Source organism: Aethalodelphis obliquidens, unplaced genomic scaffold (genome assembly GCF_003676395.1).
Source record: "Aethalodelphis obliquidens isolate GAN/ISIS:26980383/991018 unplaced genomic scaffold, ASM367639v1 scaffold100, whole genome shotgun sequence".
Taxonomy (NCBI): Eukaryota; Metazoa; Chordata; class Mammalia; order Artiodactyla; family Delphinidae; genus Aethalodelphis; species Aethalodelphis obliquidens.
The window spans coordinates 3,522,703-3,544,974 of NW_020838044.1; the positions used below are offsets into that span (position 1 = coordinate 3,522,703).

The 22,272-nt window shown below is 40.8% G+C and overlaps 1 protein-coding gene across 3 annotated transcripts; it reads left to right on the forward strand.

Annotated features, from left to right (window-relative positions):
* The first annotated feature begins 5,053 nt into the window (after positions 1 to 5,053).
* On the forward strand, positions 5,054 to 14,879 carry LOC113614580 (acidic mammalian chitinase-like). Of its 3 annotated transcripts, XM_027096227.1 has the most exons (11): positions 5,054 to 5,177; positions 6,374 to 6,403; positions 7,216 to 7,417; positions 8,527 to 8,583; positions 9,272 to 9,437; positions 12,018 to 12,142; positions 12,324 to 12,447; positions 12,736 to 12,921; positions 13,435 to 13,554; positions 13,642 to 13,783; positions 14,532 to 14,879. In XM_027096227.1, exons 1-11 carry the CDS (start codon positions 5,147 to 5,149, stop codon positions 14,771 to 14,773), a joined length of 1,425 nt encoding a protein of 474 aa, XP_026952028.1. In that variant the 5' UTR covers positions 5,054 to 5,146; the 3' UTR covers positions 14,774 to 14,879. The 3 variants fall into 3 exon arrangements, with proteins under 3 accessions (XP_026952028.1, XP_026952030.1, XP_026952029.1); XM_027096228.1 differs by lacking the exons at positions 5,054 to 5,177; positions 7,216 to 7,417 and having other exon boundaries at positions 6,379 to 6,403; XM_027096229.1 differs by lacking the exons at positions 5,054 to 5,177; positions 7,216 to 7,417; positions 9,272 to 9,437 and having other exon boundaries at positions 14,532 to 14,782.
* The last annotated feature ends 7,393 nt before the right edge of the window (positions 14,880 to 22,272 follow it).

Sequence of the window (22,272 nt, forward strand, 5' to 3'; positions counted from 1 at the left end):
ATTTGACAGGATTGACTCCAATTTTGAAAGAAGTCCTACTGTGTGTAAAATGCTATCAAACAGCGGTTCATGCTACAGAGAAATCATTCATGAAAGGAAGAGTCAATTGATGCAGCAAACTTCACTGTTGTCTTACTTTAAGAAATTGCCACAGCCATCCCAGCCTTCAGCAACCACCACCCTGATCCGTCAGCAGCCATCAATGTCGCAGCAAGACCCTCCACCAGTAAGAAGATTAAGACTCTCTGAGGGGCTTCCCTGGTAGCGCAGCGGTTGAGAGTCCGCCTGCTGATGCAGGGGAGACGGGTTCGTGTCCCGGTCCGGGAAGATCCCACGTGCCGCGGAGTGGCTGGGCCCGTGAGCCATGGTCGCAGAGCCTGCGCGTCCGGAGCCTGTGCTCCGCAACGGGAGAGGCCCGCGTACCGAAAAAAAAAAAAAAAAAAAAAAAAAAAGACTCTCTGAAAACTCAGTTGACGGTTAGGGGTGTTTTTTTTTTTTTTTACAATAAACTATTGTAAAATTATGTTATGCACATTTTTTTATACATCATGTTATTGCATACTTGATATACTACAGTATAGTGTAAACATAACTTTTATATGCACTGGGAAACCAAAAAATTTGTGTAACTTGCTTTATTGTAATATTTGCTTTATTACAGTGGTCTGGAACTGATTCCACAATATCTCTGAGATATGCCTGTAAACCATCACAGATGATAAGCTCTGAGAGCAGTGGTGGTGGAGAGTGGAATGGAGGGTACTGAAGAGAGGGGACCAAGGAGAGGAGCGCTACCAAGCTCAGTAACCAATGGGTTGTGGAGAGTAGAGAGATGATTCAAAAGGGATATTGTGGTGAGAGCCATGGTGACAAGAATGTTGGAAGCATTCACAGAAATATGGGCAATAGGAAGAGGTGCTGGCCTGGGGGAAATAACCACCTGGAAAGTGTCACCCTTAGGCTCAGGGTCTGGTGGTGAGGCAGCTTATGCTGGGGGCAGCTGAGGAAGGCTGAACCCAGGGAAGTATCACAGTGGGAGGGAGCTTGAGCAGAGTGGAAACAAGCTAGGGCCACTTGAGGGGTAGATGTTTGGGACAAAGTAGGAGGACTAGGAACAGGAAAAGGAATAGGAAGAAAATAGGTAAGAATTGGAGGGCAAAACACCAGAGTAAGTTACTCCTCTCTATGCCTTTGCCTAAGGAGGGACCTTTGTTCTTACAATAAATGAATGAATTCAAATAAATAAAAGCAAAGTTAGTTAATGCTTCTGCCTATCAAAGAGAGTGTGTGTGACACAGCCAATTAGTTGCTTCACTCTCCAAACAGATTGTAGCCCACTGTATATGAACCATCTTGAATTATGTAAATTATTCCTTAATAGAGCTTATTAATATGGTTCCTGGGCTTGAGTCCCATCTTTTCTTCTAGTAAAGTGAACTCAAATAGCATGGTTTCACTGTCGATAATGAGTTCTTAAATGGGCTTGAGCTTTGTTAACATTACCAACATCAACATGATTTCATTATTTCTGGGGAAGAAAATATAGGATAATATTCAAAGATAATATTATCTTATTCAAACTGGGTGGTGGGACAGGGGTTTCACTTTAATACATTTCTTTAAAATGTATATCTAAACTTATATATATGGTACCATAAAATTGATAGAGACTAAATAATACAGGCTTCCTGAAAGAAAAATGAGCAATATGGAAAGATACACAATGCCAACACTTTTAAACCTTTATTATACTACATATCTTATCATGCTGGTAATTCTTTCCAGCACTCAAGTGCTCAGATGGAAGGCAAGTTTGACAGGGACTCAGTTGGAGCTACTAAGGAGTTATTAAGAAGGGACGTTTTACCAGCAGGTCTTTTGTACAGGGCCAGGAGGGCCAAATTCAATAGAAAACATCTTACTAACTTTAAACAACATCTAGATATGTTAGTACCAAATAGATAAATCTGGGACTACCGGCCGTGCTGCTTGTTTTTGCGTATTTTTGACTTGCCCTTGATTTGACACAGTTCTGACTCTTTGTCCCAACCATATTCTCCTAGGTACCTCATGGAAATGTCTTTCCTAATTCAACCTGTGCCACCAACTAGCCCACTTCATTTAATATAAGGAAGTAATGCAGTGTAAATATTAGGAGATTTCCATTCTGCATGCTCCTGCTCTTGACACTGAATCCCAGACCTGGTACTTAAGATTTGTTTGACAATTTTCTCACCTACAAAGTTGAGGTGACAGTAATAATTCTTGTTATAGGCCAAATAAAATAAGGAAGTAGAGCCCTCTGATGAATATTCATTGTTTTCCAGTCACTCAGTATTCACTCTCCATTCTTTTAGAATTTCCTTTTATGGCCAATTTGGATGGAAATTTAAATGCAAGTGCCCTGTCCTTTCTCTAAGTGAGGGGCTGGTTCAAGCTCAAAGCTACACAATCAGACTATTTCTCACAGGACTTTGATTCTTGTATGGACTGATGCATGGATAAAAAGTAAAATTAGAGCTTACTTATCCTAAGCCCTCCTCCCACTTTTCTCCCCCAAGAAATGTGATTTCTGTCATAATCAGAAGCAGGTCCTATATTCTTATCTTTGATTCTGTGAGCTTCCTCATATTCTCCCAATATACTGATTTGTGCTTGTTAGAGTTGGTTTTAATCACTTAGAAAAAAGTAATCCTTCGTAATATAAAAACCAAGAACAATCTCTGGCATATAGTAGGTGCTTGTAGTGTTTGTTGATATTATTATTTTTATAACTGAAAATCTTCCTGGCAGCACTTCTACCAGACTTTCTCTCTGGTCCTATGAGTGAGAACCAAACACCCAGGACCTAATTATCATTGAGTAAATGGACACAATTTAGTTTCTAAATGAGATAAAATAAAAATTAGTCTATATTTACAATAAGTCTGCTAAGGTGTCAGCATCCCATCATGTGCACCCATATGTCTACCAACTGCTTTCCAGTTACTGTCACAAGACAGTACCATATAAGCAAGAATAGACAATATGTACTAAAGGACATAAAGTATTTCAGAGGAAGGAGAGATCATTGAGCTTCAAGGAGAGGATCTGAGCTGGACTTTGAAGAACTGTAATACTGGGATAGAAGATATTACAGGCAAAGGGTGGAGAGACAGTGTGAGCAAAGGCATGAAAGACATGTTTGGGGACAATGAATAGACCATTTTGGCTGAAGCAGAATTTTTTTATAGGACAATAGTAGTGGATAGTGTTTGGAAAGGTGGGTTGGAATTAACTTTAAACAAAAATTCTATAAATGGTCAAGTTGCAAATATTTCTATTAAAAGAAACTCTTCAATATCATCTGCACCATCTTTATCCATCAGCAGCACAAAATATTTTTAAACATCTTCTGGATGTAATTTGGAACTATGGATTAGAGAGTTCTCATTGACCTTCAGAGGGTGCATTTTGGGAACCATACGTTCCTAGATAAAATTATCGTATAATCATGACTAAGGTCATTCCAAAGAACAGGTATGGATAGAATGTTCATAAAACAGCACCTGAAGATGAAAGCCCTTAGGCACTGATTATACAAATCATATATGAATAATTCCATGAAAGAAAATTTTTGTTTTGTTTCGTTAACATCTTTATTGGAGTAAAATTGCTTTACAATGGTGTGTTAGTTTCTGCTTTATAACAAAGTGAATCAGTTATAAATATACTTTTGTTCCCATATCTCTTCCCTCTTGTGTCTCCCTCCCTCCCACCCTCCCTATCCCACCCCTCTAAGTGGTCACAAACCACCGAGCTGATCTCCCTGTGCTATGCGGCTGTTTCCCACTAGCTATCTATTTTACGTTTGGTAGTGTACATATGTCCATGCCACTCTCTCACTTTGTCACAGCTTACCATTCCCCTCCCCATATCCTCAAGTCCATTCTCTAGTAGGTCTGTGTCTTTATTCCTGTCTTACCCCTAGGTTCTTCATGACATTTCTTTTTCTTATATTCCATATATATGTGTTAGCATACGGTATTTGTCTTTCTCTTTCTGACTTACTTCACTCTGTATGACAGACTCTAGGTCCATCCACCTCACTACAAATATCTCAATTTTGTTTCTTTTTATGGCTGAGTAATATTCCATTGTATATATGTGCCACACCTTCTTTATCCATTCATCTGATGATGGACACTTAGGTTGCTTCCATGTCCTGACTATTGTAAATAGAGCTGCAATGAACATTTTGGTACATGACTCTTTTTGAACGATGGTTTTCTCAGGGTATATGCCCAGTAGTGGGTTTGCTGGGTCATATGGTAGTTCTATTTGTAGTTTTTAAAGGAACCTCCATACTGTTCTCCATAGTGGCTGTATCAATTTACATTCCCACCAGCAGTGCAAGAATGTTCCCTTTTCTCCACACCCTCTCCAGCATTTATTGTTTCTAGATTTTTTGATGATGGCCATTCTGACCTGTGTGAGATGATATCTCATTGTAGTTTTGATTTGCATTTCTCTAATGATTAATGATGTTGAGCATTCTTTCATGTGTTTGTTGGCTATCTGTATATCTTCTTAGGAGAAATGTCTATTTAGATCTTCTGCCCATTTTTGGATTGGGTTGTTTGTTTTTTTGTTATTGAGCTGCATGATCTGCTTGTAGATTTTGGAGATTAATCCTTTGTCAGTTGCTTCATTTGCAAATATTTTCTCCCATTCTGAGGGTTAAAAAAAGTTTTAAGAACAGCTAATACCTTCCAAGGGTTTTTATTGTTTATTTTCCAATAAAAACATGCTTTGATGCCAGGCACAAAATGTCCACCTCATGAAAACCACAATGTTTAAACAGATGCTTATCAGCCCTGAGAACTGCCAAAAAAGCTAATAAGCCGGTGCTTTTCATGGTGATGATCTCTACCACCCTGTTAGGAGCCATGACATTTTGTCCTTATTGAGCAGAGAAGGTGGTGGTGAGGGGAGTGCAGGTTGGAGGTACACAAAGTGGTGTTTGTAGGGGAGGAGATCTGTTGACTTACTGATTAGCTATATACACATTTGGGTTAAATGCTCTCCACTTGGAAGATATCCTTTGTGATAACCTTGTACTCAGATGGTATAAAAAGAAAATCCAGGCTCTGCTAGACCAGAGCCAATGGCAACCATGGCAAAGCTTATTCTCACAGGTGAGTCTGTAATTGGAGATAAAACCTTGTTTTTACCTGATTTCTTTTTCTCTCTGCATCTGACAGGCATGAAATAGTCTTCACACACACCTCTATGCTTTTCTATTGTTCTTTCATTATTTCAAATTTCCAAGAGAATCCAGACATACACAAATGAGTCTACTTCTGATTCTTTTAATCTCAATTGACTCTGGCAGCATTTCTACCTTCGTTGATGCCACAAGCATGGTCCAAAAAGAAAGGCTAGTTTTCTTCCAATGCTTGTCTTACACTCCCATTCCTTGTTGGGTTGTTCCCATTTCTCTATTCATCTTCCTGCACCACCTCATTTTAATTGATCTTATTTTAATTTACATGTTTGTGTTTTTAGTTTATCTTTTTCAGAGATGAAAATCAGTGGGAACTGAGACAGAGTTATGCAAGTTATCTTTGATCTACTGTTTTCAGAATTATTTCTCTTTAATCCCTTACTGTCTTACTGAGTTGCTGATGTATTATAAAAATATCAGTTATAATTCAATCATTTAAAGGGGTTGATTCAGTACGTTGTTTAGAGCCAATTTATATCCATAGCTTATTAGTTGCTCTAGAGCTGAGATTTACAAACTTTTTATAGCTTCAGAACCTTTTCCAAATGAAACCTCTAGCTCAATTTATAAAGCAATCAGGTCTAAAGTGTCCTGGTAGAAGCCAGGGAACAGCATCTGGAGCCTTGTCTAACAGTTTCTAGTTCTCTTCTACCATAAGGGCTCTTAAAGTTGGTATAAAAAAACTTGAAGGCCCCAAGAGATACTGAATTCACTGATTTAGAGGATGCTTTGTGTGTGAAGCTGTATTCATCCCAGTTAAGGGTGGTGAAGCATGGATGGGTGTGTAGTCATTGAGTAGAGTAAATTTTGGGTAGTTTCAGTACGTAGATCTCCCATAGGTAGTAGACTTCCAACTCTGTCTTCTGTAACATTTGTTACTGACATGGAAGAAGGAAGAAGAGAGAGCCATGCTCATTTTTGACTAAGAGAAGGGAAGTACAGATTTATTGGTGCCTTCACTGAAAAGCCTAGTCTTTGGCATAACCCCTAAGTGCCACTTGGGCTATAAAAACCTATGACCCATAGGATGGTACCGAAGGCCTCAGAATTATATTCTACAAGATATAGACAATTGGTTCAGAATACATGTGTTTTCTTTCTCTCTAGGTCTGGTCCTTCTGCTGAATGCTCAGCTAGGTAAGTCATGGACTCTGTATTATATCCTTGACATAATTTTTTCCTACAATAAACCTAAAATCTTTATAAATTACTCATAATGCAATTGTCTGCTTAATGTATTAAATGTGATTTTTTCATATTCTAATATTACTTTTTAAAAAGCATATCAAGGGCTTCCCTGGTGGCGCAGTGGTTGAGAGTCCGCCTGCCGATGCAGGGGACATGGGTTCGTGCCCCGGTCCGGGAAGATCCCACATGCTGCGGAGCGGTTAGGCCCGTGAGCCATGGCCACTGAGCCTGCGTGTCCGGAGCCTGTGCTCCACAACGGAAGAGGCCACAACAGTGAGAGGTCCGCGTACCACCCAAAAAATAAATAAATAAAAATAAAAGCATATCAAGAGATAAATAAGCTATGCTAGGAAAGAAAGCTAGTGTCTTCTTTACAGACAGATGGATTTGATGTTGGAAGAACCTGTTATTTTGTATTGGCTGCCACTGTTATTCTCTTCAGCATGACCACCTGAGAGTTGTAAGTTGGTATTCACTGGGCTTCATAGGACTACTGGGCATTTTTTCTTCAGTGGTTCCTAGGCTTCACCAAGATCCCAAAGTGAATCTGGCAAAGTTAAAAATAACCAACTTGAAAGTCAGTGACTAGTTCCCAAGTTAGAAGCTTTGAAATCATTTGCAAGATTGTTCCTATTAACCACCCTTACACAGAGATCAGGTATCTGAGGCAAAGGGAGGGAAACAGAAGCAGGGCTAAAACTTACAGCACATTTCAGTGGCACCTAAGTCAGGCCATTTTTCTTACTTCTTACTACTCTCAGGTTCTGCCTTCCAGCTGATGTGCTACTTCACCAACTGGTCCCAGTACCGACCAGGCCTGGGAAGTTTCAAGCCTGACGACATCGACCCCTGCCTCTGTACTCACCTGATTTATGCCTTTGCTGGGATGAGAAACAACGAGATCACCACCATTGAATGGAATGATGTGACTCTCTACCAATCTTTCAATAGCCTGAAAAACAAGTAAGAGAACGGGAAGATATCTAAGTTGGTATCTCTGCAGTTCAGGTTCAGTGAGTCTGAAGTGGGAACCAAAACTCTGTTATTTCTAACAAGCTTCCCTATGATGCTGATGCTTCCGGTCCAGGAGCTATGCTTTAAGTATCGAGGATATAGATAACGTAGCACGTTGCCTGCTCTAGCTAGTATTAAAAAATAGTTCTGTATCTTCCTTTCACTGTAATTATCCTTTTTATGACTCAGGAAACTGCAAACCATCTTAGCTACTTGCATCAGAGAACAGGAGGCAGAGGATACCGAAGATTAGACATAACAGAGCCCAAGAAATCAGAAGAGTTTGCTGTATTTTAATAGAGTTCTGTTCTGTGTAAAAATGAAACAAAACAAACAAAAACCCTGGTATCTTTTAATTTCTAATTTGTTCAGTTCGTTACATCCAGGAGAAGTAAGGCTACAGGCCATTGCTACCTTCAGTAGTGGCAGTATCTTGAATGCAGCCACTAGAATTTGAGTTATGATACCTAAGAAGAAATAAACCCCTTCACAGTGGTATTTCTCAAAGTGTGATCTATTGACCATGCAACAAAATCACATGAGTCACTTGATAAAAATCTCAATCCCTAATCCAACTGAATCACAATCTCTGAGAAAGGGGTTAAAAACCTGGAATTTTAATGTTGTCCTCCAACTCTGGTCCATGTACTTCATTCTTATATAAACTGATGTTTGAGAACCACTATTCCAGAAAATGTGCATGATTTTAAGCCAACTGATTTATATTCATTATCATAAAGTCTGAGAAAGTAATTATGTTCAAGCAATATTTACCATTTCATCTGATAGAGTAGAATGTAAGAATTGCCAATACATTCCAATTTTAAAAAAAACCCGGTTGCTTAATTTAGATTTTTCTAAAGAACTCTGAGTGCATTCATAATGATAACACAAATAATTTTTCTAAAGTGTTCAGTAGTGAAGGAAAATTATTATACAGAATATTTTATCAAGGCAACATCAAAGTTTCTGACCAGACCCAATACCAAAGCAATGTTATTTTAAATTGAGGGACTCACGGATTTTGAAGTTTTTCTTTTCTATCCTTTGCTTTAAAGGAACAGCCAGCTGAAAACTCTCCTGGCCATTGGAGGCTGGAATTTTGGAACTGCCCCGTAAGTCCTCTACGAGAGAGCCTGGTGTTCATTTGTTACAGAAAACAAGTTAGCCCAATATGACCTATGTCCCTTCAGATTTCACATCTTAAGACAGGATATTAAGGATATACATTAAACAAATATGCTACTTAAATAAATTACTACACCAGAATCTCAGTATTAATTAGAACACCATTTATTTTGTACGTTTACATTTAGTTGGATATTCTGGGACTACATTCACAGAAGCTTAGTTACTGAGATTTCAAAACAACCTCTTCTCAAAATGTTTCAGAAGTACAACCCCTGAGGAGAGTGTTATAGCACTTCTGTCTATTTACCTTCTGGGAGAAGGGAAGAGAAAGTCATGCAAATAAACAAGAAGAATTTTTTGAGGGTATGCGAACATCAGGGACTATTTGGAGAGACAACACAGTGGGCCAAGGTAGCCAGGTGTTCAAAGCAACAGGTACAATTTGGGAGAAAGATCAGAGTTGGGTGGATAACAAAACAAAGAGAACACTGAGGTACCATGGCTGACAGAGCAGTGATTACAAAGCAAGCACAGGAGAAAGCCAGGAACATAGTTTTATCTGGGATGTGGGTCTTGGTGTAAAGCTCTGAGGCAGAAATATAGGAGTTTGTCTTCGCTACAAGGTGTTGGAACTACCAAGGCCTCACCCTGCCTTCTTTGGATCTCCTTCAGTTTCACTGCCATGGTTTCCACTCCAGAGAATCGCAAGACTTTCATTTCTTCAGTCATCAAATTCCTGCGTCAGTATGGATTTGATGGGCTGGACTTCGACTGGGAGTACCCTGGTTCTCGTGGAAGCCCTTCTCAGGACAAGCATCTCTTCACTGTCCTGGTGCAGGTGAGGAGGGAGATGGCAGTGTTTAGCCCAAGAAAATTCAAAGCCTGTTCTTTTCAAGGAGAACCTGGTGGTTCCAGAGTGAAACTAAACTGGAATTTAGAATTTTGGAAACTTTACATTGCAAAGATTCTTAGATATCATGCCTACATTCAACAGCATTTAATAATAATAATATTATTATGTGTGCTCTGTGTCAGGCACAATTCTACAAGCTGTTTCTAGAGTCATAACTCATTTCATCTTCATATCTACTCTATGATATAGGTACTGTAAGTACCATAATCTTTATTTTACAGACGAGGAAGCTAATATATAGCGGGTTTAAGTAATTTGCCTAATATCACACAACTAATAGGTGTCATAACTACCCAAGTAGTCTGACTACAGAGCCCATTGCTTCTAACCTTTATATTAGACTGCCTATTATCACTGAGCACTTACACCTCCCAGACACTGCATTAAGTGTCAGGCTAAAGATAAGAATAAGACACAATCCTTGGCTTTAAAAACTACACCATCTTAGGTGGAAGCCTGAAAAATAACCAACAATTACAGTACACTTAGGTAAATGTCATGAGAGAGGTATTCAGAGTGCAAAAGTAGCACAGAGAGAAGGTACCTAATTCTGCTCTGGGGCAGGATCAGGAAGAGCTTAGTCTTAAAAGTGGTGTTAACCAATTAAGTGACGATGGGATTGCACAAATGAAGACATGTAGATATGTGTGAGCAGGTATGTGAGTAATGGATTATGAGGCTGCACCAGAGACAAGAATCAGATCATGTAGGATTTGTATATTATGTTAAGTAATTTGGACATTACGTTCAAGGCAACTTTGAAGGATTTTTAAGTAATGGAAAGATATGACAAACCTCATGTTTTAGAAGGATCACTCTGGCTTTAACCACGGCGGATGAATTAGAAGGTAAGGAGTCAGGGATAGAGTTAGGAGGCTATTGCAATAAATCGAGCAAGAGATGCTGAGGGTCTGAACGAATACCCTAACAGTGAGAACAGAAAAAGGAAGTATATAAGAGATATTAGGAGGGTAGAATCAATAGGATTTGGAGACCAATTGGAAGTGGAAAAGGAGAGAACTTCCAGTTTTCTGACCTTGAGAACTAGTTTGACTATGGTCCTGTTAACTAAGATGGTAAATACAGGAAAAAAGGTAGATTTGGAGCAAGAAAAAGGGCTCATTAATTTGTCTTTGAACATGCTGAGTGACAGGAATCTGTAGGACATCCTATAGTTTTGCCTAATAGACACTGGATGAATAGATATTGGGTGAATGCCAAGCTGGAGTTCAGAACAAAGGACTTGATTTGATATACTGTATTGACGTCATCAGCAAAGGTAGATAACTAAGAGATCACCAAGGAAAAATGAATGGAGTGAGAAAAGCCAAGGATGGCTTTTAGATTTACTCTCCCCCAAGACAGGGTTTTTTCCTATACCATCTGGTATACCAGATTGTCAGGCAGCCTCCAATAGTTTCAATATTAAGTAATTCACTGGTTGAAAAATAAACCTACTTACTTGTTGAACAGCTCTAGAGATCAAAAAGAACATCTGTATTCTTAGTCAATACATGCGTCCAGTCATAATTAATAACTTCCAATTAGTGGTTCTAGCTCTGCCCACTGAAGTAACATAGAATAAAGCTGCACCTTTTGCAATATATTAGTTCGATATTTGAAGACAGCTATATCTTGCCTACAATTTTTCTCGTTCCAGTTAAATAACCTAGTTCCTTTAACAAGTACCCATACAACAATTTTCAGACCCACTCTTCACTGGAACACACTCTGGTACACCCTAATAATGCAGTTATAAAAACTAAATCCATGGATTCCCTGGTGGCACAGTGGTTGAGAGTCTGCCTGCCGATGCAGGGGGCGCTGGTTCGTGCCCTGGTCTGGGAAGATCCCACATGCCGTGGAGTGGCTGAGCCCGTGAGCCATGGCCGTTGAGCCTGCGCGTCCGGAGCCTGTGCTCCGCAACGGGAGAGGCCACAACAGTGAGAGGCCTGCATACCGCAAAAAAAAAAAAAAAAAAACTGAATCCAGTGCTCCGGGTAAGATTAGAGTCACAAAATAACAGTGGATTAACCTCTAGCATTGAACGGGAGTCTATCACCTGGCTGTTACCACCTTCCTCACTGGCCAATTCAGCATTTCATTTGATGGGATGTCAGTCCTATAAAGTAGCTCATTTACTGGACAAAGGGAAGCAAATCTCTATATTGCTAAAAGCTGGATATAGGTTACTGTAGCAAGTATAACTTCAAAGTGTAGTGATATAAGTAAAGCTCTGACTGGTCATCTGGAACCTGGGTTCTCGTCATGACCTGGATACTAACTTGCTGTGAGACTTTGGTGAAATTGTCTAACTTCTATGCATATTAGCTATAAAATGAATACCATCAATTCTGTCTACTTTATAGGGATATGCAGAAACTAAAGATAAAATATGTGAAAGCACTCTGAAAAAGAAAAGCATTATACAAACATATATTTATTAATATTTAAGGAGGTGAAATCAGTTTCATAGATGTCCTACTATACTTGATTATTCTATAGGAAATGCGTGAAGCTTTTGAGCAGGAGGCCATCCAAACCAACAAGCCCAGGCTGCTGGTCACTGCTGCAGTAGCTGCTGGCATCTCCAACATCCAGTCTGGCTATGAGATTCCTCAGCTGTCCCAGTGAGTGACTCACCTTATCCTCAAACTCCTATAGGTATCAGTTTTGCAAAGCAGACTTGTCCTTAGTCTGTCTTGCCACTCAGGGACTTTGTTTAAGAGGCATTGGAAGTGGTATTTTTTGTCTGCACAGGTGTGGGAAATAACAATTGGAAATGCTTTTAAACGCTTTATCCCACCTCAGGTACCTAGACTACATCCATGTCATGACTTATGACTTCTATGGCCCATGGGAGGGCTACACTGGAGAGAACAGCCCCCTCTACAAATACCCAACTGACACTGGCAACAATGCTTACCTCAATGTGGTGAGTACCCACACAGATGCAGGTTCAGACCAGAGATGTTGTAAATTACATGGAGATTCAGAGACAAAAGAAATATAAATTCTGCAAAAGTCTCATTTGGGCAACTCTCTTCTTAAGTGGCTGATCATATTTCATTAACTATAATCTCACCAAAATATTTCCAAAAATACCAACTAATCTATCTGTTATTAGCATCATTCAATTTTACCTTTTAGGACAGTGGACTAGCAAAACTAAGCAATGGGTCATCAGCTGGGTGGGCCTCTAACTCACCTGCTACGTTTTCAGGATTATGCCATGAACTACTGGAAGAACAATGGGGCCCCAGCTGAGAAGCTCATCGTTGGATTCCCTGCCTATGGACACGACTACATCCTAAGCAACCCTTCCAACAATGGCATTGGTGCCCCCACTTCTGGTGCTGGTCCTGCTGGGCCCTACACCAGGCAGGCTGGGTTCCTGGCCTACTATGAGGTAGGTAGCCTGGGCTTTACAGTTGAAATTCTGTGAATTTCATGCCCTGTGCTGCACAGTAGCCTTAGGGCTAGAATCTGTGTAAAGCTTGAATGTTCATTTTGTCCACTACTTACCTACTGTAACACAGATGTTACTCCAAATGCTTCAGGTGTTTAAGTAACCTATTCATTTACCTAATCCAGTATGAAGAACATTTGTAGTGTGCAATATCCCTTCAAACAACAGACTACATACTTAAGGTCATTTATATTAGCACTTAAGGGAATTAAATACCTGTATCTCCCATACTAACATGGGTTCTCAAAATCAAGCACTAAAAATAGGGATAACATCTGAGTATTTCAAAAACAACTTGATCTTATTTACTGCAAACAAAAACCCATAATTAGAAATCTGAGGAAATCCCCTATTGCAGGCATGACAGAAAAAAAAAAATCAAAGAGGAAATTGTATGTTTTCTCTTTTTGGGGAGTCATACTTAAAGGATTTGAATCTCTTGACTTTTTAAAGATCTGCACCTTCCTGAAAGATGGAGCCACTCAGGCATGGGATGCCTCTCAGTCCGTGCCCTACACCTATGAGGGCAATGAGTGGGTTGGCTATGACAACGTCAAGAGCTTTAATATCAAGGTAAGGTCAGCCCCTCCAATGTGCTGTGAGCTCAGCCCTGAGTCCCCCGAAATAAAATGACTGCTGGTGTCCTCTATCCTTAAACAGGCTGAGTGGCTTAAACAGAACAACTTTGGAGGTGCCATGGTCTGGGCCATTGACATGGATGACTTCACAGGCACATTCTGTAACCAGGGCAAGTTCCCCCTGATCAACACCTTGAAGGATGTTCTTGGCCTGAAGAGTGCAAGTAAGTGACAGCAGGGGGATGCCCATGGTGTATAAATGCTCCTTTTCCAACTCAAAAGACAGCCTAACATCTTCCCCCTTTGCCCCAGGAGTCTCTTCCCATTTTACCTCACTGTTCTTGCCTGCCTGAGAGAGAAGTGCTATATTCTTTCCTTACCCTTGAATGTCCACATCAGGAATTTTATGTTCTTATGAGAAACCAGGCTTACTGGGTGGGTTTTCCAGGTCTACTAATTCTTAAAGGTGTGGAAAAGCCTCAAGAAATTAGGCTGACCTTCAATATAAGCATTTATTTTTCTATGAACCCCTTATTAAAAGTCTCCTTCAGCCTGCTTGGGGAGATCGAACAAAAAATCCTAAGCAGTACTGAAATATTTCTAATCTATAATTCAGAGGAAGTACCAATTCCCTAAAATTTGTCCAGATTTTCTCTTACAGCTTATTTGCTTACCGCTTATAACCAGATCCTAGAAAAGCATTTTGCATATACTGGGTGCTCAGTAAAATATTTTTTAAATGATTTTAACATTATAAGAGAGAACTTTTAAAATTTAAAACTGGGCTGGCTTGAAATTATAGCTGTTCCTAATTCCTAAGATGGAGTTATCTTGTGAGCTCCTCAGTTACAGGGACCCAGAGCGAACTGCACTCCACCTCCAGACCTCACCCCAGGTCTGCTAGTTCTTCACCTCTAGGTGAATCTGAGAGCTTCTTCCAGGTCCACTAGTACGCTCTTCATGCTGTTTCAGGTTGCACCACCTCCACTCAGTCCAGTGAGCCCAACAGTCGTACCGGAAGTGGGAGTGGAAGTGGAAGTGGGAGTAGCAGCTCTGTGGGTAGTGGATACTGTGCCGGCAAAGCCAATGGCATCTACCCTGTGGCAAATAACAGAAATGCCTTCGTGAACTGCGCAAATGGAATCACATACGAGCAGTATTGCCCGGCTGGGCTTGTCTTTGACACCAGCTGTCAGTGCTGCAAGCTGGCATAAATCTGACCTGTGTCTCCATTCCCTAGTGTGCTGAACAGTCTCCTTTGTTTAGCACACCTTGCTCCTACCTAGAGTTCTGCAATAAAATCCATCAGTCAAAACATGAGTGTCCTTGGTTTTAAGTGATTTGGGTGGAGACCCTTCTAGATTTGAAAATACAGGTTGTGCATGGGGGTGGAGTGGCAGAAGAGAGTGTGTGAGGAAATGATGACACCAACAAACCCACAAGCCTTCTACTGGCTTAGGTTGATCTGCATAAAGGTTGGATGCTGTCAGGAGGAAACATCTGAATGTTTGGTGTTGGCATGGGATGAGGACATGAAGAAGATAGGTCTGCATCTTGGTGACTGTTCTCAGTAGGGAACCAAAGTGATTCTGGGAGACTCGGGGGCACAGGCCTGTTTGGCTTGCTCAAGGAACAGAAGGCCAGGACATTCTTTCCGTGTCTGCTGAGGTCCCAGAGCTGGTCCAGCTCCCCTGAATTGGCACCATCGGGAAGGTCTTTGCAGTGGGCTCCTTTGGGGATGTCTGCCTTTCTCAGGAGTGAAAGCAGAGGTCCTTTCCTTGAAACCATAGCTGTGGTCACTAGCAGCTGTGGTTTTACTGCATTACCTCCTCCCCTGGCTTGGCTGATTGACTGGCGTAGACGTCAGATTCAAGAGGGCTTATCAGATTATCACCCCTTGGAATCTGCAACAGAGAACAAGGAATGGCGAACAGTCCCTGAGACTGGCTTTGCCTATAATATGTAAGCTTAGGATCTGTAGTGAGAAACTGAAGAGAAGGGAAAGTTGCCCTGGATGCAGAGCAAGAAGACTAAAGGGGAGCAGTGGAGAAAAGCCACGATTAAAGATGCAGAGAGAACATTTATCAGTAGCTTTCCAACTCTTCATTCTAGCTCCTTCCTGAGGCCCAGATGCATTTCTGCCTTTGGGTTCTGTGAAACACCCCTATAACTATGTAATAACCTCCTCTTTGCTACATAAGCTGGCTTAAGTTTGTTTCTTTTATTTTCAACTGAAAGAATCCTAAGTAATAAGAATATAATGGCTCCTATTTTCTGGCATGCTTACTGTATGTCAAACTCCATTTTAAGTGTTTTGCATGTGTTTTGTTATTTAATTCTCTCAGCAACTTTGTGAGGAAGATAACATTAACCCAAGAAACTGAATAACCTGCCCGACATCTCACAGCTAATAAGTTGCAGAGCCAGATCCAAAAGAGGTCACAGTCCTAACTACTATGTTTTACTGCCTCCTTTGACGCAGATCTCAGTGTTCTCATGGTAGATGGCAGCACTGGTGGTAATGATGAGGCACATGCAGCTTTCTGGGTAATGACTATTCATTCATGAGCCCACAACATTTCTTGATTATTATGTGCCAGATAATGTTCTAGGTACTAAAGACATAGTGGTGAATAACATAAAGAGTTCACCCTTATGGGGATTATATTTTGCTGATGGGAGTGTTAAGCAATAAATTAGCAAAAAAAAAAAAAAAAAAAAGGAAATGAGGAAAGTGAATCAGTGATAGAAAGTGACCAAGGGAGGAGCCTATTTTAGTTTGAGCAGTCCAGGAAGGCATCTCTGGAGAGATCCCATATGAGATGATCCTTGATATTAGAGAGGAATCAGTCATTCTGAGATCTGGGAAAAGTGCAGAGGTGCAGCAAGTACAAAGTCCTTGAGGTGGAATGAACATGGCATGTTGGGAAAAAGAAGATCAGCAGTGACTTGGTAGTCATGGTAGTATGAGACAGTCTGTTGGTCTCTCCTCTTCAATCTACAATGAGTAAAACGTTCATAACTCAACAAAGGTTCCTCTGGTCCAACACACTAGGATTCTGGAGAGATCCACACATCTGTACATCTGAAGATAAGTAGACTGGAACAAATAGAGGAGGTGGAATTGAGAGAACAGCAGAGGTGGTACTTGCAATCTGGACTCCGTGGCCATGACAGTACTGAGCCAACAGTTCCAGAGGACCCAGTAGTAATAGAGGAGGCAGCACACACAAAGTATGCTTCCAGACTGCAGCAATACCCCAGACACAGGGAACCAGGCATCAGCAGTGGCAAGGCCCATGACCTCAGTCCCTCCAGTTCTGGTGGTGCCTGGACTCTGGCACTCTTGCATCTGACAATCCCAGATGCATCAAAGGCACCCATGACCCCCTTCCCACCCCATCCTCCCTCTGCCCTTGCTGTGGCAGAGTTGCCCACCACCCAAGCATCCCTGGACCCAGTGGAGGTGCCCACCATCCTGATGCCCTTGGCAGTGACCCTAGCAACAATGGCAACATTGACAACAGCAAGGCACCAGAGATTCTGGAGGCAAAGCAGCAAGGGCATAAGTGACACCTCTGGCAGAGGCGGTGGAGGGTGGAAAGTCAATTTTCAAATATAGCCAGAGACATTTCAGGTAAGAGAAACAAAAACTGTGCTATAGCACTACCTACTGGAAAATAAAAAAAAAAGGCCTCTAATAACCAACATGTTGAATTGTTAAAATCAAAGTGAAAAGAGTTTTACCTAATTAAAAAAGGTGTTTGCTACTTCAAAAGTGCCAACAGAGGAACAACTCATTAAGCACCATGAAAAACCATGGTAATATGGTATCACAAAAAGAAAACGGCAATTCTCAGGAAACCAAACTTAAAGTCATGAAAAAGTGTGAACTAACTGATAGAGAATTGAAAATATCTGTTATGAAAGAACTCAATGTGCTACAAGAAAACTCAGAAAGACAGTTCAATGAGCTCAGGAATAAAATTAATGAACAGAAGGAATGCTTTACTGAAGAGACTGAAACTCTAAAGAAGAACAAAACAGAAATTCTGGAGCTGAAGAACTCAATAAATTAGATGAAGAAAGCATTAAAAGCATTGGAAATAGAGCAGACCATAAGGAAAAGAGAGCTAGTAGGTTCAAAATCTACGAATGATTCAGGTAGAAGAGAAAAGAGAACTACGATTTTTTTAAATGAATAAATTCTATGAGAACTACCCAATTCCATTAGGAAAGGCAACATAAGCCTAATGGGTATCCCAGAAGGAGAAGAGAGGGAGAAAGGAACAGAGAGTTTATTTAAAGAAATAATAGGTTAGAACTCCCAAGCCTGGGAAGGAACTGGGTATACAAGTTCACAAAGATAAGAGAACACATAATTATCTCAGTGCAAGAAGACCTTTTCCAAGACACATATTAAAACTGTCAAAAATCGGGGCTTCCCTGGTGGCGCAGTGGTTGACAGTCCGCCTGCCGATGCAGGGGACACGGGTTCGTGCCCCGGTCCGGGAAGATCCCACATGCCGCGGAGCGGCTGGGCCCGTGAGCCATGGCCGCTGAGTCTGCGCGTCCGTAGCCTGTGCTCCGCAGCGGGAGGGGCCACAGCAGTGAGAGGCCCGCGTACCGCCAAAAAAAAAAAACAAAACTGTCAAAAATCAATGACAGGGCTTCCCTGGTGGTGCAGTGGTTGAGAGTCCGCCTGCCGATGCAGGGGACATGGGTTCGTGCCCTGGTCCGGGAAGATCCCACGTGCCGTGGAGTGGCTGGGCCCATGAGACATGGCCGCTGAGCCTGCGCGTCTGGAGCCTGTGCTCCGCAACGGGAGAGGCCACAACAGTGAAAGGCCCGCGTACCACAAAAAAAAAAAAAAAAAAAAAAAGTTAATGACAAAGAAAGAATTTTAAAGGCAGCCAGGGGGAAAATAAAGACAGTAACCTACAAGGAGCCCCCATTAGGCTATCAGTAGATTCCTTAGCAGAAACTCTACAGCCCAGGAGAAAGTGGGATGACATACTCATAATATTGAAAAATTAAAAACTGTCAGCTGAGAATACTCTACCCAGCAAATTTATACTTAATTATAATGAAGAAATAAAGGCTTTCCTAGACAAACAAAACCTGAGGGAGTTCATCACCACTAAACCTGCCTTAAAAGAAATGTTGAAAACACTTCTCACTACCTCTATTTCAACTACGTTGGTGTCCTTGCTGTTTCTCCAATAGTCCAGGCGTGTTACTGCCTCAGGGCTTTTGCACAAGCTAGAATACTCTTTCCCAAGGTTTCCATTTGACTTTCTGCCTCACTTCCTGTAGGCCTTTCCTTGAAGCCACCTTTTCAGTGGGCCCCTTCCTGGCCATGAAACTCCCTTTTCCCTGTCTGTGATTCCTTTGTTTTTCCTTGGCAAAATCAATACCTGACATCCCATACATTTTATGTATTTACCATTTTTATTGCCTCCCCTGCTAGAATTAACCTCTAGAAGAACAAGGATTTCTGTTCACTGCTATATTCCCAAAGCCTAGAGCAGTACCTGACATATTATAAGAGTTTAATAAGTACCTGTTGAATGAATAAATCAATGAGGGCAGGAAGGGAAATGATGAACAAGTTGAGTAAGCCAAGCATTGGACTTTATATAAGTTATCTCCTACATGGTGAATATTGTCCTTGTGCTACAGGTGAAGAAACTGAGATATTGTGAGGAAAATTTGCCCAAGATTATGAAGTTAATAGTTAGCAGAGCTTATTTTCAAAGTTGGGCTTTTCTGGCTCCTTCTACATCATAATGTTGCCTTGTAGAAAGCAATGTCACAATGACTTCAAGCGGGGAGGGGCTGTTGCTTAGCAGCCAGTCTGAGTTACACCCATCAAATTCTTGGTTAAAGTCCACTTGTAAGAGTAGTCACTCATGGAGATGGTATACAAGAGAGTCAGGGTTTTTAAAAGTCCCTTTGATAGAGAGTTCTGGTTCAGAGCTTCTCAGAGATCTTCAAAGGTCATGCCATCTGGTCTATCCAGGAACATGAAGGGAAACAAAATTATGCTACAGATCACCCAGCCATTCCTTTGGGTCTTTGATCATGGTAATCATATTCTTGGACTCCAGCACATGTATGAAAACTCATTCCTTCAGTATTGGAGTCTAATTGGAGAGAGGTAGGGGAAGGACCTTGATCCTCGTGGGGATAGGCGCAGTGCTCCACTCACCAAGTCATGAGCCTTGACTGGGAGTGACACCCATCCAGATGAAAGGATACAATTTTAAAATTTGCACAAAGGTACCCTTGGAGTTAGCTATAGTCCTGGGCATGGAGTTGGTAGATTGGAAGTGCATTAATATTTGTTCAATGTCAATTATAGGTTAGTCACTTGCTGTGCAAGATTTGTCTGTGTTATCTCCTAAATTCTCATGGCAACCCTAAGAAGCAAGAAATGATTAGTGCTATTTTATAGATGAACCAAGGCTTAGGTGGTTTAAGTAACTTCCACAAGGTCATGTAGCTAGTAAATAACAGACCTGTACCTATTAGAAACCAGTTCTGAGGGGCTTCAAAGCCTGTGTTCTTCTACCAATAAATGAAAGAGAGTGGTGTTTAAGGAAGTCAGGAAAGTGGGATTTAGAAAGTCTATTATCCTCTCCTTTGTTTCCCTTCTCAAGACACATCCATCCTCCAGCAGAATCCCTATTATTTTGATCAGAGGTTCTCAATTCTGTTTAGACCCAAGTCCTGCTTTGAGTAACAAATTATTTTGTAACTCTCCCTTTATTATCCTAAGGTTAACTTCATGGATAGCATAACCTACTAATATAATGCTATAATTGTAAAGGAGGAAAAATAATTCCTAATAAAATAATAATATTGCAATATATAAATGCTCAGATACAACTACTTTAGAACAATAGAGTAGTCAGGCTCTTGCACCATATAATGAATAATGAGTAAGTCTAGAATTAAGAGAGAAGGTTAAATGTCGTTTCATACAAGTAGTTTAGGAAAGTAAAAGAGCAGTGTTACAAGTGGACATCAGAACAAAAACTAATGTTAGGAGAATTAATAACACTCTAGACTTACTGGTTTCTGGTAACAGAAGAAGGTAAATAGCTTTAGTTAGAAGAAGGATAATACTCAAATTACAAATCATTGAAGTAAAAAAAAAAAGTGAAGTGGGTGTGACTATGTTATTCTTGAAAAGAAGTGAGTAAATAATGTTAATGTGCCAGATTTTTTAAAATAAGCTATTTTATTGGTCTACTTACATACCAAAAAAGGTCCAAATCATAACTGCACAGATTAATGAAATATTCAAGGTGAACTCATTGGTTTAAGCAGTATCCAGTTCAAGAAATAGGGAGAGTTAGCCAAGATGGAGGAGTAGAAATACCCTGAGCTCACCTTCTTTCATGGGCACATGAAAATTACAACAATTTACAGAACAGCTATCAATGAAAAAGAAAAGGGTTTACCAGAAAAGATCTTCTACAACTAAAGATATAAAGGAGGAACTACAAGAGATGGGTAGGAGGGGTGGAGTTGCAGTATAGTTAAGACTCATACCGCTGGGTGAGTGACCTACAAACAGGAGAATAATTACAAATGCAGAGTTTCTTCCCAAGGAGAGAGGGGTCTGAGACCCACAACAGGTTCCACAGCCTGGGAGTCCTGCACCAAGAAGACGAGCCCATAGAACATTTGGCTTTGAATGCCAGCAGGGCTTACTTTCAAGAGACTCAGAGCATTGTGGGAAATAGAGACTCCATTCTTAAAGGGCTCACATAAATCTCACATGCTTCAGGACCAAGGGAGAAGCAGTAATTTGAAAGGACCCTGGGTCAGACCTACCTACTGATCTTGGAGAGCCTCTGGGAGACACAGGAGAGAACTGAAGCTCACCCTGGGGACCTAGACATTGGCAGCAGTATTTTGGGGTGCTCATTCTACCACGTGGACACTGGTGCTGGCAAGCACCATTTTGGAATTCTCCTCCTAGCTAATTAGCCTCAGGACCCAGCCCGCCCACACTCACCGGCTCGTAGGCACCAGTACTGGGTTGACTCGGGCCAAGCAACTAAGTGGGGACACAACCCCATCCACCAGCAGAAAGACTGCCTTAAGATCCCCTGAGCCTATAGCCACCCCTGGACATGGCTCTGCCCATCAGAGGACCCAAGACCAGGCCCCACACAATGGTGTCTTCTTCTAAGAAGAAGACATAACAATTGTAAATATATATGCACTGAGCATAGGATCCCCTAAATACATAAAGCAAATATTAACAGACATAAAGGGAGAAATTGACAGTAAAACAATAATAATAGGGACTTGTAACACCCCATTTACATCAATGGACAGATAATTCAGACAGAAAATCAATAAGGAAACATGGGACCTAATTAACACATTAGACCAGATGAACTTAATGGATGTATAAAGAATATCTCCTCTAAAAGCAGCAGAAAACACATGTTTTTCAAGTGCAAATGGAATATTCTCCAGGACAGATCATAGGCTAGGCTACAAAACAAACCTTGATAAATTTAAGAAAATTAAAATCATATGAAGCATTTTTTCCAAACACAGTGCAATGAAAGTAAAAATCAACAAGAAAAAACTGGACAAAAACATAAACACGTGGAGGCTATATGATATGCTATTAAACAACCAAAGGATCACTGAAGAAATCAAAGAGGAAATAAAAAATAATACCCAG

What these genes read in the sequence shown, in the direction of transcription:
- LOC113614580 (XM_027096227.1), top strand. Translation starts at nt 5,147, where the DNA reads ATGGCAACCATGGCAAAGCTTATTCTCACAG. An exon ending in TGGAATTTTGGAACTGCCCC is followed by an intron (nt 8,584 to 9,271) that starts GTAAGTCCTCTA and finishes GATCTCCTTCAG; the next exon opens with TTTCACTGCCATGGTTTCCA. An exon ending in GGTTCCTGGCCTACTATGAG is followed by an intron (nt 12,922 to 13,434) that starts GTAGGTAGCCTG and finishes GACTTTTTAAAG; the next exon opens with ATCTGCACCTTCCTGAAAGA.